Below are 14404 nucleotides of genomic sequence, written 5' to 3'. Positions count from 1 at the left end.
CTCGCCTCGAAGCAGATGCCATGGGGCAAAGAGCAGGCGGGTGCGGTGCCGACGTCAAGCCCCTGCCCCCACCCGTGCCACCCTCCGCTGCGAGCTTCCCAGCCCTGGGCGGCTCGGCCAACAGCACCGGGATTGGGGTGAGCAGGGGCACCCCGGGACAGGGACCCCAGCTGGTGACACGGTGTGGGGGGGGTCCAGCTGCTGGGTGAGCCCCACAAGGCTGGGATGGGGTGGATGGGTGGGCAGGGGTGGGGGTTGTGGGGGACCGGGGCGATGCCACCGTCCTGGGGGTGGTGGATGGCGTGGCAGGGGCCCCAGGTGGTTGGGGACACACTGGGGGTGACACAGGGTACCATGCCCAGCCCAGGACCCCAGAGCAGAAGCGAGGCACCCTCACTGCCCCCGGCAAGATGGGAGACCCCTTCAGGTGCTGGGACAAGTTCCCATCCCGGTGAGTACCAGCAGGGTGGGGGTGTCCCCACCTTGGGGACCCCCAAGGGCTGGGTGGGGAGAGGGGACCACGCTGCAGGGCACAAAGGTCCGTCCCTCCGTCCATCCAGCAGCGAATACGACAGCAGCTCCCCCCTTCCACGGTCCAACAGCTTCGCCCGCCCCAGTGGGAAAAGCATCTACAGTGAGTGAGGGCTTCCCCCCAACCCCCCCCCCCCGTCCCCCACTTGTCCCCTCCCCTGACCCTTCGTGCCCCCCAGACCAGCGCAAGGACTACAGCCAGACCCTGCTCAAGCCCCAAAGCGATTTCCAGCACCACGTTGAGGTAGGACACCCCCAAACTGCCCCGAGCCCCCCAGCCTTGCCTGGGTGCCCCCAGTTCGCAGAGCAGGGGGTGACAACAGGGCACCCGGTGCCACCCATGTCCCCCTCAGCACCTGCTCACAGTGCGCCTGGAGAGGGACATCCGCAGCGCCGATGACTGCCTGGAGCACCTGAAGGTGCTGGAGGCTCAGGGACGGGTCTGGGGGCAGGACCTCATCCTGCAAGTCAAGGACCAGGAACTGGTGCTGAGGGATGTAGAGAGCAAGGTACCCCCTGGCCAGGGCACCCCCAAAGTCTGGTACCCCCTGGTCAGGGCACCCAGCTTGGCCATGGCACCCACTCTGCACCCAGCGCCCCCATAAATCGGGTGTTCCCCCAGCTGTGGCACCCCCAGCAGCTCTGGCACCCCATAACCCTGGTGCCCCCCCCGCAATGGGCCTCGCACCCCCCTGGCCCTGACACCCGCTCCAGCCATAGCACCCCATTAATCCCGGTACCCCCCTTCACCCCCACATGCACATCACCCTTCCGACACCCCCCCAGTGCTGGCACGCCCCCTGCACCCGTAGCCCTGGCACCCCCTGGCCACAGCACCCACCTTGACACCTGCCCTGGACCCAAACCCCCCAAAACCTGGTGTTGCCCCAGCTATGGCACCCCCATAACCCTGGCACCCCCCGCACTTCGCACTGCCACAGGTCTGGCACCCCCTTGGCTCCGGCCCCAACCACAACCCTGGCACCCCCATAACCCTGTTGCCCCCAGCTCTGGCACCCCCATAATCCTGCTTCCCCCCAGCTCTGGCACCCCCACAACCCTGCTGCCCCCCAGCTCTGGCACCCCCACAACCCCGGCACCCCCACAACCCTGTTGTCCCCCAGCTCTGGCACCCCCTGGCACCCCCACAACCCTGTTGTCCCCCAGCTCTGGCACCCCCATAACCCTGCTGCCCCCCCAATACCACCCCATGCACCCCCCTAAGACAGCACCCCCAAAAACCTGGCATTCCCCTGGCTGTACCCCCCCATAACACCTCCATCCCCATTAACCCTTAACACCCCACAACCCTACAGGCCTCCCACGCCCTAGCCCCCCCTTTAACCCTTGCATCCCCTTAGCCCTTCCCTCCCCCTAGCCACTCTGGGGGGGCTGAGCCCCCCGTTTCCCCCCGGCCAGGAGGAGGTGGACACTTACCCGCTGGGCAGCGTGCAGGGCTGCTCGGCCATGCTGGGCGGCTGCGGCTACGACTCGGTCTTGGCCATCAGCGTGCGGGAGCGGAACCCCCCGGGGACCAGCGTCCTCCTCTTCCAGTGCCAGCATCTGGGGGTGAGCCCTGAGGGTGGGTAAGGGGCGGGGGGCAGCACCCCGGGGTGGGGGGGTTGATGGTGGTGGGTCTGTGCCAGGCAGAGACGCTGAAGAGCAGCCTGGAGAAGCTGGTGAAGCGGTGGAAGGAGGAGCAGAGGAGTCAATATGGGCACAGGTACGGGGGCGCGTGGTTGTTTGCCCCCTCCCCCCAAATTGGGGGGGGTGGGGGTGTCTGTGGGGGTCTCCCTGGGGGTGGGGGATAAGCCCATGCTGCCCCCACATCCCCCAAAGAGTCCCTCCCTGGGGGCACAGACCCCCTTCTGCCTGCTCCCCCCCTTGGCAGAGATCCCCCCACACTTTCCCAGGGAGTGGACACCCCCCCCCCCTTTTGCCCTAGTACCCCAGCTCTTGGCTCAGCCCCCCTCCCACTCCGTCCCCATGGGCACGGACCCCTCCCACACCTGCACCCCACCCCTGGGCTCAGTCTCCCCTCATCCCCATGGGCACAGCCGCCCCCCCCCCAGGCTCAGCCCCCCACCTCCTCCCCCAAACCCTCAGGCACAGACCCCCATACCCCACCCTTGGGCTCAGATCCCCCTCCCACCCCACCACCCCACAGACACCCCCCCATCACTCCGTACCCCACCCCCCGGCTCAGCCCCCCCCTCCCCATCCCTCCTCTCCCAGGAGCAGCCTGGACTCGCCGCCGAGCCTGCCCCCCCCATACGCGCAGGGTCCCTACGTGGCCCCAAATCGGTGGGCAGAGACCCCCGAGCCCGACTTCCACGCGCCCCCCCAGCGTGGGCTGCCCTCCTCGGACTACAGTGAGTCTGTGGGTGGGGGGTGCAGTGTGCCTCAGTTTCCCCAGGAGCGGGGTGGGGGGCGGGGGGCAGGCAGCGGAGCTGGGACCCTCTGCCATCCCCAGGCTCGGTGGACACCCAGCGGATGCCACGGACTGACCCCCCCGGCCAGGTCATGTCCAGCGTGGACCGCGATGTTGTAAGTGCCACCTCACAGCCACCCCAGCTCCGGTGGGGACAGCTGAGCCCCCCCCCCAACCAAGCCAGCACCTACCGGGTCCCATCCTGCTCCTGCAGGAGGTCCTTAACCACGTGCTGAGCGACTTGGACCTCTTCATGGTCCAGCTGAAGACAGCCCTGGGCATGGACGGCACCGCCAACGGCAAGAAGAAGAAGATGAAGAAGAAAGGTGGTGAGGGGGGGGGGCTGTGTGCCAGGGGGGGTGGGGGTCCCATCCAGGGGTCCCAGCCTGGTGCCAGCCCCTCCTCTGCCCCCAGCTCTGCCCTCCAAGGGTGACTACACAGAGTTTTTCCAGAAGGTGAAATATGGCCTCAACCTACTGGTAGGTCCTGGTGGGCTGGATGTGACACCACCCCCCCCCCCCCCGCACCCCCCCGGCTAGTGGGCACCCCCGGGGGGGTCCCTGGGTGCTGCACTGCTGGGAGAGGAGTGTGGGGATGGGGGGGCTGTGTGGGAAAAGGGGGATTGCACAGGGATAGGGGGGTACATGGGGATGGGGGGCTGCGTAGGAAAAAGGGGACTTCATGGGGACAGGGGGGTACTTGGGGACAGAGGGGCTGCATGCAGGTGAGAGGCCTTGGGGATGGGGGGGGCTGCGTGGCGATGGGGGGCACCTGGGAACAGGGGAATCTGCATGGAGATGGGGGATCTGCGTGGGGATGGGGGGGACTACCTGGGAAAAAGGGGACTGCGTGGGGACAGGGGGGTACTTGGGGACAAGGGGCCTTGGGGATGGGGGGCGACGTGGAGACAGGGGGTCGGCGTGGGGACGGAGAGGGGGCGCCTGGGGGTGGGGGGATGCTGCAAGTGGATGGGGGGGGTTGTTTGGGAAAAAGGAGATTGCATGGGGATGGGGGGGGTACTTGGGGACAGAGGGGCTGCATGGGGACGGGGGGGGGCTGCCTGGGGATGGGGGGGCTGCCTGGGGACACCCTCTCCCCCCTCCACGCAGGGCCGGACCCACCAGCACGTGCGGGACCCGGACCCCTCCCAGCTGCTGCACCTCATCTTCACGGCCCTCTCCTTCGTGAGTGCCCCCCGACTCGGGTGTCCCCCGCAAAGGGGTGAGCGGGGGAGGGGTGGGGGGGAGGGGTCAGCCCATCCCCCCCCGCGGGGGGCACTGACTGCCCGCCCCAGGTGCTGCAGCACTGCCCCAGCCCCAGCCTGCCCGCGGCCGTGGAGGCGCCGCTGCTGCTGCCGGAGGCGCTGGAGCTGCTGGAGAAGACCCTGCACCAGGACCACCACCGCACCTGGAAGACCCTGGGCATCGCCTGGAACAAGCCCAGGTGGGGGGCAACCCCCCCCATCCCCCAGCACCAAAAGGGGGTGTGGGGTGTGTCTAGCCTTGGACGGGGTGGGGGAGGGTCACAGCACCCACCTTGGCTCTCCCCCTGCCCGTTGCAGGGCAGAGTACCCCAACGGCAACCTGGTGCCCCACTACATCCCGGTCTTCTCGGATGGGTGGCTGCCCCCTCCCATGGAGCAGGTACAGCTCGGGGGGGGGCAGGACCTCCCGCCACCTGCCTCAGTTTCCCCAAGTCACTCTCAACACGCGACCCCCTCTCTGCTCCCCGCGCAGTCACCGCTCGCCGGCCGGAGGGACAGTCCCGGCCAAGCGTAAGTGCTCCCTCTGCCCTGCAGATGCTGAGGGCTGGGGCAGGATTTGGCCTCTGGCTGGATGCTGATCCCACCCCCCCCCCATCTCCAGGGCCCCCCTCCCTGCCCAGGGGCTGGTCCAAGCCCTGTATGAGTTTCAGGGCAGGAACCCGCAGGAGCTGAGCGTCAGGGTGGGGGACACGCTGCAGGTAGAACCCGGGGGCGTCCCCCACTATGGGTGCTCCTGGGGAGGATGCCTCTGGGACCCCCACCCTGCCTGCTGGGGGTCCTGGAAGGGGGTGACAGCAGAGTGCTGCCCCCCCTCCCATCACCACACACCTTAGGTCCTGGACCAGCGGAACAAGTGGTGGCTGGTGCAGAATGGCTGGGGGGACAAGGGCTACGTCCCCAGCAACATCGTGGAGCCCCTGGGGCAGGGGCACAGGGGGGGAGACAGTGCCAGCCAGGTGGGTGTCCCCTCTGCCCTCCCTGCACCACACTACCAGGAAGAGGTGACAGGGGGCTACCCCGCTGCTGCCCCCTCCCCTTGTCCCCCTCCCCAGGACAGCCCCCCCAACCTGCACCCCAACTCCTCACCGGCGGAGGTCACAGCCTGGCTGAAGGACAAGGGCTTCTCACGGATGTAGGTGGATCCTTGAGCCCCCCAACCCATGTGGCTCCATTTGGGGGGGGGGGGGGGGGGACGGACGACGGGGGGAGGAAGCCCCGCTCACCCCTTTGTCCATCGTACACCACAGCACAGTGCGGTGCCTGGGGGTGCTGACGGGGTCCCAGCTGCTGCAGATGAGCCCGGCGGAGCTGCAAGCCGTCTGCCCCGAGGAGTGGCGGCGAGTCCTCTTCAAGCTCTCCTCCGCCAGGACATCCCTGGGGGTAAGGGACCCCCAGCCCCACGCCCCACCCCCACCCCCTCCCCAGTGCTCCCCCCCACCCATCACCCTTCCCCTCCTCTGCAGATGGACCCCAGGGATTGAGCCACCGCGCTGCTGTCCCCACCACGCACCCCACAGGATGGAGCACCCCAGGCACTGCAGGACCCGGGGGGGGGACCCCACACCCCCAACCCACCTGGCCCCCCCAAGACTGAGAGCCTTGGGGGTTAGGGGACATGTCACCCCCAAAACCACCGATGGCACAAGGCTGCTGGGAGCCCCCCCTGCTGCACCAGAGGGCACGCCTCCCCCCGGGGAGATGCGCTGCTGGGGCCCCCCAGGGAAAGTGGGGGGGGGGGGGGGGCGGGCAACGGGTGTGCACCCCTCAAAATGTGTAGCGATGGCTGTGGAAAATAAAGAGTGACAGAACCAGGGTCTGCAAGGGGGCCACCCCACTGGGGCAGGGAGGGGGCCACGGTGTGCCACCCCCCTGGGGGCCCTGCAAGGGACACCCCCAGGTCCCCATCCTGGGCACCCCCCCGCGTGTGCAGAGGTTGGTGGCAGCGAGGGGCCCAAGGGACAGGGCTGTCCCCAGCTCACCCTGCTCTGCACCGTGGGGGGGTGGCAGGGTACCAAGCCCCCCCCTCCCCGCCCCTTTGTCAAAGCAGCCTCATTAGCGGCAGGAATGTGCTAATGAGCAGGGCTCCCTTCCCACGGAGCATGGGGGGGGCCCTGGGGACAGCACAGGGCTGCGCTCATGCCCCCCCAAACCCCAGCCAAGCCAAGGCGGGGGGCTGGGGCGGTGGATGACACCCCCACACCCACCAGCCTCCCCACGATGGGCGAGGGGCAAGCTCAGCGCCCCCCACCACCACTCCCCAGCACCACAGTACTTGGGGCGGGGGCTCAGGGTGCCACATCTAAAGCACTTTATTGTCTTGGGGGGCTTCACACCAGCTGTGCCCACCCCACCCTGCAATGGAGGGTGCCGGGGGGGCCAGGTCAGGACCCCCCAGCTGCCCTTGCCCCATGCTAAGCCCCTACTCCTTCTTGTTGCCCCACTTGGCCATCTTGTTGTTGATGGGCATCTTCAGGAAGCGGCTGGACTTCATGTAGGCAGCCACCTTCTCCAGGGCCTGGGGGCAAAGGCAATGTCAGAGACCCCTCCCACCAGGGTATCCCCCCACTTCTGGATGCCCCCGGGGGCCAGGGACCTTCCCCAGGGCAGGAAGGTGACGGCCAGGGTGGCCTCGCTCACCCCAAAGCGATCCATGAAGTCCTTGAGGTTCTTGAAGGGCTCCAGGCACTTGGGCTCAAAGATGCGGTTCTGCTCCAGCACGTCGAACATCAGGAAGTCCACGAAGGTGAGCTGGGATGGAGAGGGGACACAGTGAGGACAAACCCCCTGCCCAGCCCCCCTGCCCCCCCTCCAGGGTCTCGGTTGTACCTTCTCTCCTGCAAACCACTTTCTGTCCCCCAAGAAGTTGGAGAAGAGCTTCAGCTTGCCCGGGAGCTGCTCCAGGTAGCCCGGCTTGAGCTTCTCCTGCAGGAGGGAGGGGTAGTGGGAGGGGGGAGGCTGGGCACCCTGCCCCCCCCCCCAGCGGACAGCACCTTCCCCACAGGGGGTCCTCGAGGCTGGGGCAGCCCAAGGCATGGCCAGGGAGGACCCCCGGCACGGGTCACCCAGTGCCGGGACACTCACGAAGTCGGGGTTGTAGCAGACCATCACCAGGCTCATGCGGAAATCCATGATCTGGTTCTCCAGCATGTCCACGCGGAGGATCTCCTCCTCCGTCTCACCGCCTGCGCGATGGGGACACAGCACCCAGGGGCATCCCACAACAGCCCAACTCCAACCTTACTCCAACCCCAAGCCGGAATTACCTCCAACTCCAACCATAATCCAAACGCCAAAGCCCAACTCCAACCCTACCTCACCCCATCCCTGCCCACCCCACCTTACTCCATCCCTACTCCAAGCCTACGCAGCACTCACACATCTTGTGTTTGCGGGCGATGTAGCGCATGATGGCGTTGCTCTGCGTCAGCTTGGTGGGGCCGTCGATGAAGTAAGGGAGCTGGGGGACACACCGAGGCATGGGGCCACCAAGGCATGGGGCCACCCGGGACCCACCCCCAGGGCCACCCCCCGCTCAAGACCACCTACGTTGGGGAAGTCCAGCCCCAGCTTCTCCTTCTCATTGATCCACTGGCTCTTGTCGTAGTCGGGAGCTGGAGGGGGGGACAGGGGGGTGTTGGGTGATGCTGTGCCCCCCCCCCCCCCCCAGAAGCCAGAGAGGTTGAGGGTGGTGTGGGGACCCCCCTGCCCCCCCCCCTACCTTCCCCACAACTGTAGAGCTTGTCCTCGTAGGGCGTCTCGGTGTACTCCAGCAGCAGGCGGATGGCATGGGCAAGCTGGGGGGGGGGGAGGGCGGGGATCAGTGAGACCCCAAAAAAATCCCCAACCCCCCCATCATGGGGAAACTGAGGTACAGAGGAGGATGAGCCACATCCCATCTGTCTGTCCACCCACCCACCCCCCACAGGCAGGGGGGACCCCACAACCCACTGGGTTCCCCCCAAAACAACATCCCCTCCAAGACCAAGGGGACGCCCCCCAGCTCGCCCCCCAGGAGCAGAGAGACCCCCCCAGCCCCCCTCCCAAGACCAAGGGGACCCCCATATCCCCCCTAAAGGAGCAGAAAGACACACCCCTCCCCGGGAGCAGGGGACCCCCACAGCTCCCTCCCAGAAGCAGAGAGACCCCCCCAGCCCCCTCCCAAGACCAAGAGGACCCCCATATCCCCCCTAAGGAGCAGCGAACCCCCCCCCCCGCCCCCTCCTAAGACCAAGGGGACCCCCCCAGCTCTCCCCCCAGGAGCAGAGAGACCCCCCAGCCCCCTCCCAAGACCAAGGGGACCCCCACAGCCCACCCCCAGGAGCAGACAGACACCCCCCCGGGGGCAGAGGACCCCCACAGCTCCCTCCCAGAAGCAGAGAGACCCCCCAGCCCCCTCCCAAGGGCAAGGGATCACCCAGCCCCCTCCAGAAGCAGAAAGACCCCCCCTCAGTCGTCCCCCCCGGGAGCAGGGGAACCCCCAGAGCCCCCCCAGGAACAGGGGGGAGCCCACGCTGGGGGGTCAGACCGTTCCCCCCCCCCCAGCCCCACGCTCACGCCGCGGATGTCCCAGTAGCCCAACACCGCCATGGCCGCACGCGCCGCTCCCTCTGCCCCGCCCCCCTCCGCGTGACCGCGGCCCCGCCCCGCCCCTTCCTCGCGTTGGGGGCGGGGCTTAACGGGGCGGGGCGCGGCGGGGCGGGGCTTAGCGGGAGACAGCGCTGGATGTGGCTGGGGGTGGGTGGAGTCGTGTCCCCTGTGCGCCCCCCCCCCCCCCCCGGGTTACGGGGGGGGGCTCTGAGCTGCCTCCAGGGTCCCTGGGGACCCCTTATCCTGGGGTGCGCCCCCACCCCCGCTTTGGGGAGCAGCCCCCCCAGTCCGTGTGGGATCCCTCTTATCCTGGGGGCATGGGACCCCCCCTTGCAACCCATCCAAGATACATGCTGCCCCCCCTTGAGCCCCACGGTGTGCATGGCAGTCCCCCTTACCCCGGGGGTCTGTGGCCCCCCGATGGCATAGGGGTCCCCCTTACCTGGGGGGGGTGCATGAGTACCCCCCCTTGGATCACCCAGGGTGCATGGGCAGTCCCCCTTATCCTGGGGGGGGGGGGGGGGGCAGTCTGTATTGGGGTCCCCTAGTCCTGGGAAGGGCATGGGCCTCCCCATGACCCCCCCAATATTCATCGAGGGGGGGGGGATGATGATGCCGCCTTTGCATCCCCAAGCTGTATGTGGTCCCCTTTATTTTGGGGAGGGGCACGAATCCTCCCTTGAAGCCCCTCGGACTGCATGGGGGTCCCCTTGGCTTTGGGGAGCAGCCCCCCCTGTCTGCATAGGCACTGTCTTATCCTGGGGGGGCACGAGTGTCTCTGTGACCCCCCCCTCAAGCGGCACGGGTGTCCCCCCTTTCAAGCCCCTAATTTGCATGGAGGCCTCATTATTTGGGGGGCCCACATCCCCCATGGGGGTCCCCATTATGTGGGGAGGGGGGGCATGTGGGAATGGCCTCCCCCCACCCCAGGGTGCAGGAGGGTCCAATAGCCCCCTCTTCCATTACCCCCCAGGAGTCACCCCCAGAAGATGGGGGATCCCCCCACAAGGCGGGGGTCCCCGCAGCCCCCGGCAGGATGGTCAGGGCTGTGCAAAGCTGGGGGTGTTCCACAATGTAAACCCCCCCCCAAAAAAAAAATAAATTACAGCTTATTTATCCCGTTCCATTATTAGCAAAACCCACCCAAGTGTGCCTGCCCGGTGGGTTCGGACAGGTTGCTGGGGGGGCAGGGGGGTGTCACCATCCCCCAGGGATTTAAAAGACACTGAGATGTGGCACTTGGGGACATGGGTTAGTGGTGGCCTTGGCTGTGCTGGGTTAGTGGCTGGAGCCGGCGATCTTAAAGGTCTTCTCCAACCTCAGTGATGCCACAATTCCACAATTCCATGATTCCATGATTCTACGATTCCACAATTCCACAGTTATACAATTCCATGATTCCACAATTCCATGATTCCACGATTCTACAATCCCACAATTCTACAATTCCACGATTCCACAAACTTACAATTCCACAATTCCACGATTCCATGATTCCACAATCCCACAATTATACAATTCCACAATTCTATAACTCCATGATTCCACAATTCCACAACTCCATGATTCCACAATTCCACGATTCCACGATTCCACAACTCTACATTCCCACGATTCTATGATTCCATGCTCATCACAGCAGCTGGACAAGGGGGAGCCCCCACCCCCCACCCCCGCAACTTATTCAACAGGGGAGGGGGCTGGGGGTGTGGGAGGGGGGTGCGAGGGGAGCACGGGGGGGCGGGGGGGACACGGGGGGACACCCCGCTCACTCCTTGGTGTTGCACCACTGCGCCGTGCGCCAGAAAATGGGGGACTTCATGAAGCGCCCCGACCGCATGTAAGCGGAGATCTTCTCTAGAGCCTGCGGGGAGGAATGGGATGGGGACAGGGACCCCGGGGTGTCAGGGATGGGGACAGGGACCCCAGGGTGTCAGGGATGGGGATGGGGACAGAGACCCCAGGGTGTCAGGGATGGGGATGGGGACAGGGACCCCGGGGTGTCAGGGTTGGGGATGGGGCCAGAGACCCCAGGGTGTCAGGGATGGGGATGGGGACAGGGACACTGGAATGTCTGGGGTGGGGATGGGGACACCAGGATGTCAGGGATGGGGACAGGGACCCCAGGGTGTCAGGGATGGGGACAGGGACCCCGGGGTGTCAGGGATGGGGACAGGGACCCCAGGGTGTCAGGGATGGGGATGGGGACAGGGACCCTGGGGTGTCAGGGATGGGGATGGGGACACCAGGATGTCAGGGATGGGGATGGGGACAGGGACCCCGGGGTGTCAGGGATGGGGACGGGGACCCCAGGGTGTCAGGGATGGGGATGGGGACACCAGGATGTCAGGGATGGGGATAGGGACAGGGACACTGGAATGTCTGGGGTGGGGATGGGGACACCAGGATGTCAGGGATGGGGATGGGGACAGGGACCCTGGGGTGTCAGGGATGGGGATGGGGACAGGGACACTGGAATGTCTGGGGTGGGGATGGGGACACCAGGATGTCAGGGATGGGGATGGGGACAGGGACCCCGGGGTGTCAGGGATGGGGACAGGGACACCAGGGTGTCAGGGATGGGGTTGGGGACACCAGAGTTTCAGAGATGGGGACAGGGACCCCGAGGTGTCAGGGATGGGGACACCACAGTTTCAGGGATGGGGACAGGGGTACCGGGTGTCAGGGGTAGGGATGGGGAGTGTCAGGGATGGGGATGGGGACAGGGACCCCGGGGTGTCAGGGATAGGAACAGGGACACCGGGGTGTCAGGGTGGGGATGGGGACCCCAAGGTATCGGGGATGGGGACACCAGGGTGTCAGGGATGGGGTTGGGGACACCAGAATTTCAGGGATGGGGACAGGGACACCGGGGTGTCGGGGTGGGGATGGGGACCCCAGGTGTCAGGGACAGGGATAGGGACACTAGGGTGTTAGGGATGGGGACAGATACAGGGACACCGGGATGTTAGGGATGGGGACAAGGACCCCAAGGTGTTGGGGACAGGGGTGGGAACACTGGGGTGTTGGAGATGGGGACAGGGACCCCAGGGTGTTGGGGCAGAGATGGGGACACCAGAGTCCCAGGATGGGGCCAGGGACACTGGGGTGCTACAGATAGTGCTGGGGACAGTGGGGTGTCGGGGGTGGGTGACAGCAGGGTGTCGGGGACGGTGACAGTGGGGTGTCCCCGCGTGTCCCCACTCACCTCGAAGTGCTGCAGGAACTGGCCCAGGTTGCCCTGCAGCTCAGGGGCACTCGGGGACGAACATGCGGTGCTGGTCCAGCACGTCATACGCCAAGAAGTCCACGAAGGTGAGCTGGGGGGGCGGGTGTGACAGAGGGGTCAGCCCCCACAGGACCCCCCCAAACCCCCCAGCACCCCCCACCTACCTTCTGCCCTGCAAACCACGGCCGGGAGCCCAGGAACCGCGACAGCTCCCGCAGTTTTCCCGGCAGCTGCTCCAGGTACGCTGGCTTCAGCTTCTCCTGGGAAGGGGGGGGGGGGCAAAGCTGGGGTGGGGGCTGCCCCCCCAACTCCCCCAGCACCCGGGGGCATCCCCCCCTGACTGCAGCCAGGCCAGGGATGCACCCAGCGCACCCCCCATGCTGGCCACCTTGATTCCCCTTGTCCCCAGTGGGGTTGGGGACAAGACCCTGGTGGCCAGGGGTGGGGGGCCGTCCCCCTGTGCCCCCCCCCCCCACGGGAGTACTCACGAAGTCGGGGTTGTAGCACAGCCGGGCGAAGCTCATCCGTAAATCCATGAGCTGGTTCTCCAGCATGTCCACGCGCAGCATCTCCTCCTCCGTCTCACCACCTGCGGGATGGAGACACATCAGCCCCTCCACCCCAGAGACCCCCCCTTGGTGCTGGGACCCCCCCCCCCACGTCCATCACTCACACATCTTGTGCTTGCGGGCGATGTAGCGCAGGATGGCGTTGCTCTGCGTCAACTTGGTGGGGCCATCGATGAGATAGGGTAGCTGGGGGGGGGGGGAGGCATAGGGGGGAGTCAGCTGTGGTGCCCCCCCAGCCCCTGCCCACCCCCCAATTCCCTGTCCATCACCTACGTTGGGGAAGTCGAGGCCCAGTTTCTCCTTCTCGTTGGTCCAGTCACTTGGGTCAAAGTCAGGAGCTGGGGGAGGGCAGAGAGATGGGGTGGGGGGACACCCCCAGGCACCCATCATTGCACCCACAGCAAATTCGGGGGGGGGGGGGGGAGTGTGCAGCAGGGGGGGTCTCTGCTGCACCCCAGGAGCAGCCACATGTACCCCCCCATCCCAAGCACCCTGGGCAGGTAAGGGGGGGGCCTGAGCAGGGGGCGAGGTCCAGGGTGGGGAGGGGGCAGGGGGTACCCCCCCCTTGCACCCACAGCAAATTCGGGGGGGGGGGGGGAGCGTGCAGCAGGGGGGGGTCTCTGCTGCACCCCAGGAGCAACCACATGTACCCCCCCCCCGTCCCAAGCACCCTGGGCAGGTAAGGGGGGCGCTGAGCAGGGGTCAAAGTCCAGGGTGGGGAGAGGGCAGGGGTACCCCCCCAGGCACCCATCATCGCACCCACAGCAAATTTGGGGGAGGGGGGGAGTGTGCAGCAGGGGGGTCTCTGCTGCACCCCAGGAGCAGCCATGTGTGCCCCCCCCCCCCCCATCCCAGGCACCCTGGGCAGGTAAGGGGGGACCTGAGCAGGGGGCGAGGTCCAGGGTGGGGAGGGGGCAGGGGTGCCCCCCCAGAGCTGGGGGGAGGGGGGCAGAAGGACAGGCTGCGCTGTCACCCTGCGGAACAGGGAGGGGGTCTCCTCCCCAGCCGGTTTCTGACACAGCACGAACCCGGGTGATGAGGACGCGGGGGGTGAGGGGACACGGGGGGGTGGTCCCTGGTTGCCCCCCTCACCGGGGCCGGGCCGGTACTGCCTCTCCTGGTAGGGGGTCTCCGTGTACTCCAGCAGCAGGCGGATGGCATGGGCGAGCTGGGGGGACACAGCACCCACCGTCAGCACCCACCAACACCCCCCCTGTGCTCCCCAGGACCCCCCACACACTGGGACCCTCACCCCAACCCCCCCCACTCACCCCACGGATGTCCCAGTATCCCAGAGTGACCACCATGGCGGCACCCAGCTCCAGCTCTGCAGGGAGACGGATGGGAACGGGGCAAAGGTGCTGGGCCCCTCCCCTTTCTGCTCCCGTGACCGGGCGCAGGCAGGGTGCCACGGTGTCCTGCCAGCCACCCGCCGCCCAGGATCCCCCACCCCCCTCACTGTGGGGACCCCCCCATCCCCAAAGCCAAGCCATCGGGGAGGACACACAACCCTATGGTGACCACCTATGGGGCCACCCTCCTGCTGCCTCAGTTTCCCTCTGGGGCCACGATACTTCCTACCACAACCCCCCCCACCACCACCACCACGCTTAAATTGAAGTATTTTACTTAAATACTTTATTTTTCATGCTTGGTCGTTTGTGGGGGTTTTTTAACTTTTTCCTTTTTTTTCATGGTCGCCATCATGTTTTCCTGGGAGCGCTGGCCACCAGCTCCGGACCATGGTGGGAGGAAGGACCGGGATGGGGGGACGGGGGGACGGGGACAGGGTA

The 14404-nt window shown here is 66.7% G+C and overlaps 3 protein-coding genes across 3 annotated transcripts; 1 reads left to right on the top strand and 2 right to left on the bottom strand.

Moving 5' to 3' along the window:
- Positions 1 to 375: 375 nt before the first annotated feature.
- On the top strand, positions 376 to 6090 carry EPS8L3 (EPS8 like 3). Its single transcript, XM_056361844.1, has 18 exons — positions 376 to 451; positions 561 to 634; positions 711 to 775; positions 885 to 1040; positions 1951 to 2100; positions 2178 to 2254; positions 2767 to 2903; positions 3005 to 3078; positions 3177 to 3288; positions 3377 to 3441; positions 4072 to 4146; positions 4257 to 4405; positions 4524 to 4736; positions 4834 to 4924; positions 5060 to 5182; positions 5279 to 5358; positions 5474 to 5606; positions 5690 to 6090. The coding sequence occupies exons 1-18, from the start codon at positions 411 to 413 to the stop codon at positions 5705 to 5707; spliced, it is 1833 nt and encodes a 610-aa protein (XP_056217819.1). The 5' UTR covers positions 376 to 410; the 3' UTR covers positions 5708 to 6090.
- A 421-nt stretch (positions 6091 to 6511) lies between these two features.
- LOC130159607 (glutathione S-transferase Mu 1-like) lies at positions 6512 to 8912 on the bottom strand. The gene is made up of 8 exons (XM_056361359.1): positions 8781 to 8912; positions 7945 to 8020; positions 7773 to 7837; positions 7602 to 7683; positions 7308 to 7408; positions 7053 to 7148; positions 6864 to 6974; positions 6512 to 6741 (listed from the first exon to the last, which is right to left on the bottom strand). Exons 1-8 carry the CDS (start codon positions 8811 to 8813, stop codon positions 6646 to 6648), a joined length of 660 nt encoding a protein of 219 aa, XP_056217334.1. The 5' UTR covers positions 8814 to 8912; the 3' UTR covers positions 6512 to 6645.
- A 1280-nt stretch (positions 8913 to 10192) lies between these two features.
- Positions 10193 to 14019, bottom strand: LOC130159606 (glutathione S-transferase 2-like). The gene is given in 9 exon segments (XM_056361358.1): positions 10193 to 10677; positions 12022 to 12067; positions 12069 to 12133; positions 12207 to 12302; positions 12531 to 12631; positions 12716 to 12797; positions 12885 to 12949; positions 13704 to 13779; positions 13883 to 14019. Coding segments are annotated over 9 exon segments (663 nt in total). The 5' UTR covers positions 13919 to 14019; the 3' UTR covers positions 10193 to 10581.
- Positions 14020 to 14404: the final 385 nt, after the last annotated feature.

The sequence above is a fragment of the Falco biarmicus genome, chromosome 16 (genome assembly GCF_023638135.1).
Source record: "Falco biarmicus isolate bFalBia1 chromosome 16, bFalBia1.pri, whole genome shotgun sequence".
NCBI lineage: Eukaryota > Metazoa > Chordata > Aves > Falconiformes > Falconidae > Falco > Falco biarmicus.
The sequence above is the reverse complement of the archived record's forward strand: the minus strand, read 5'-3'. Positions and strand labels throughout refer to the sequence as shown.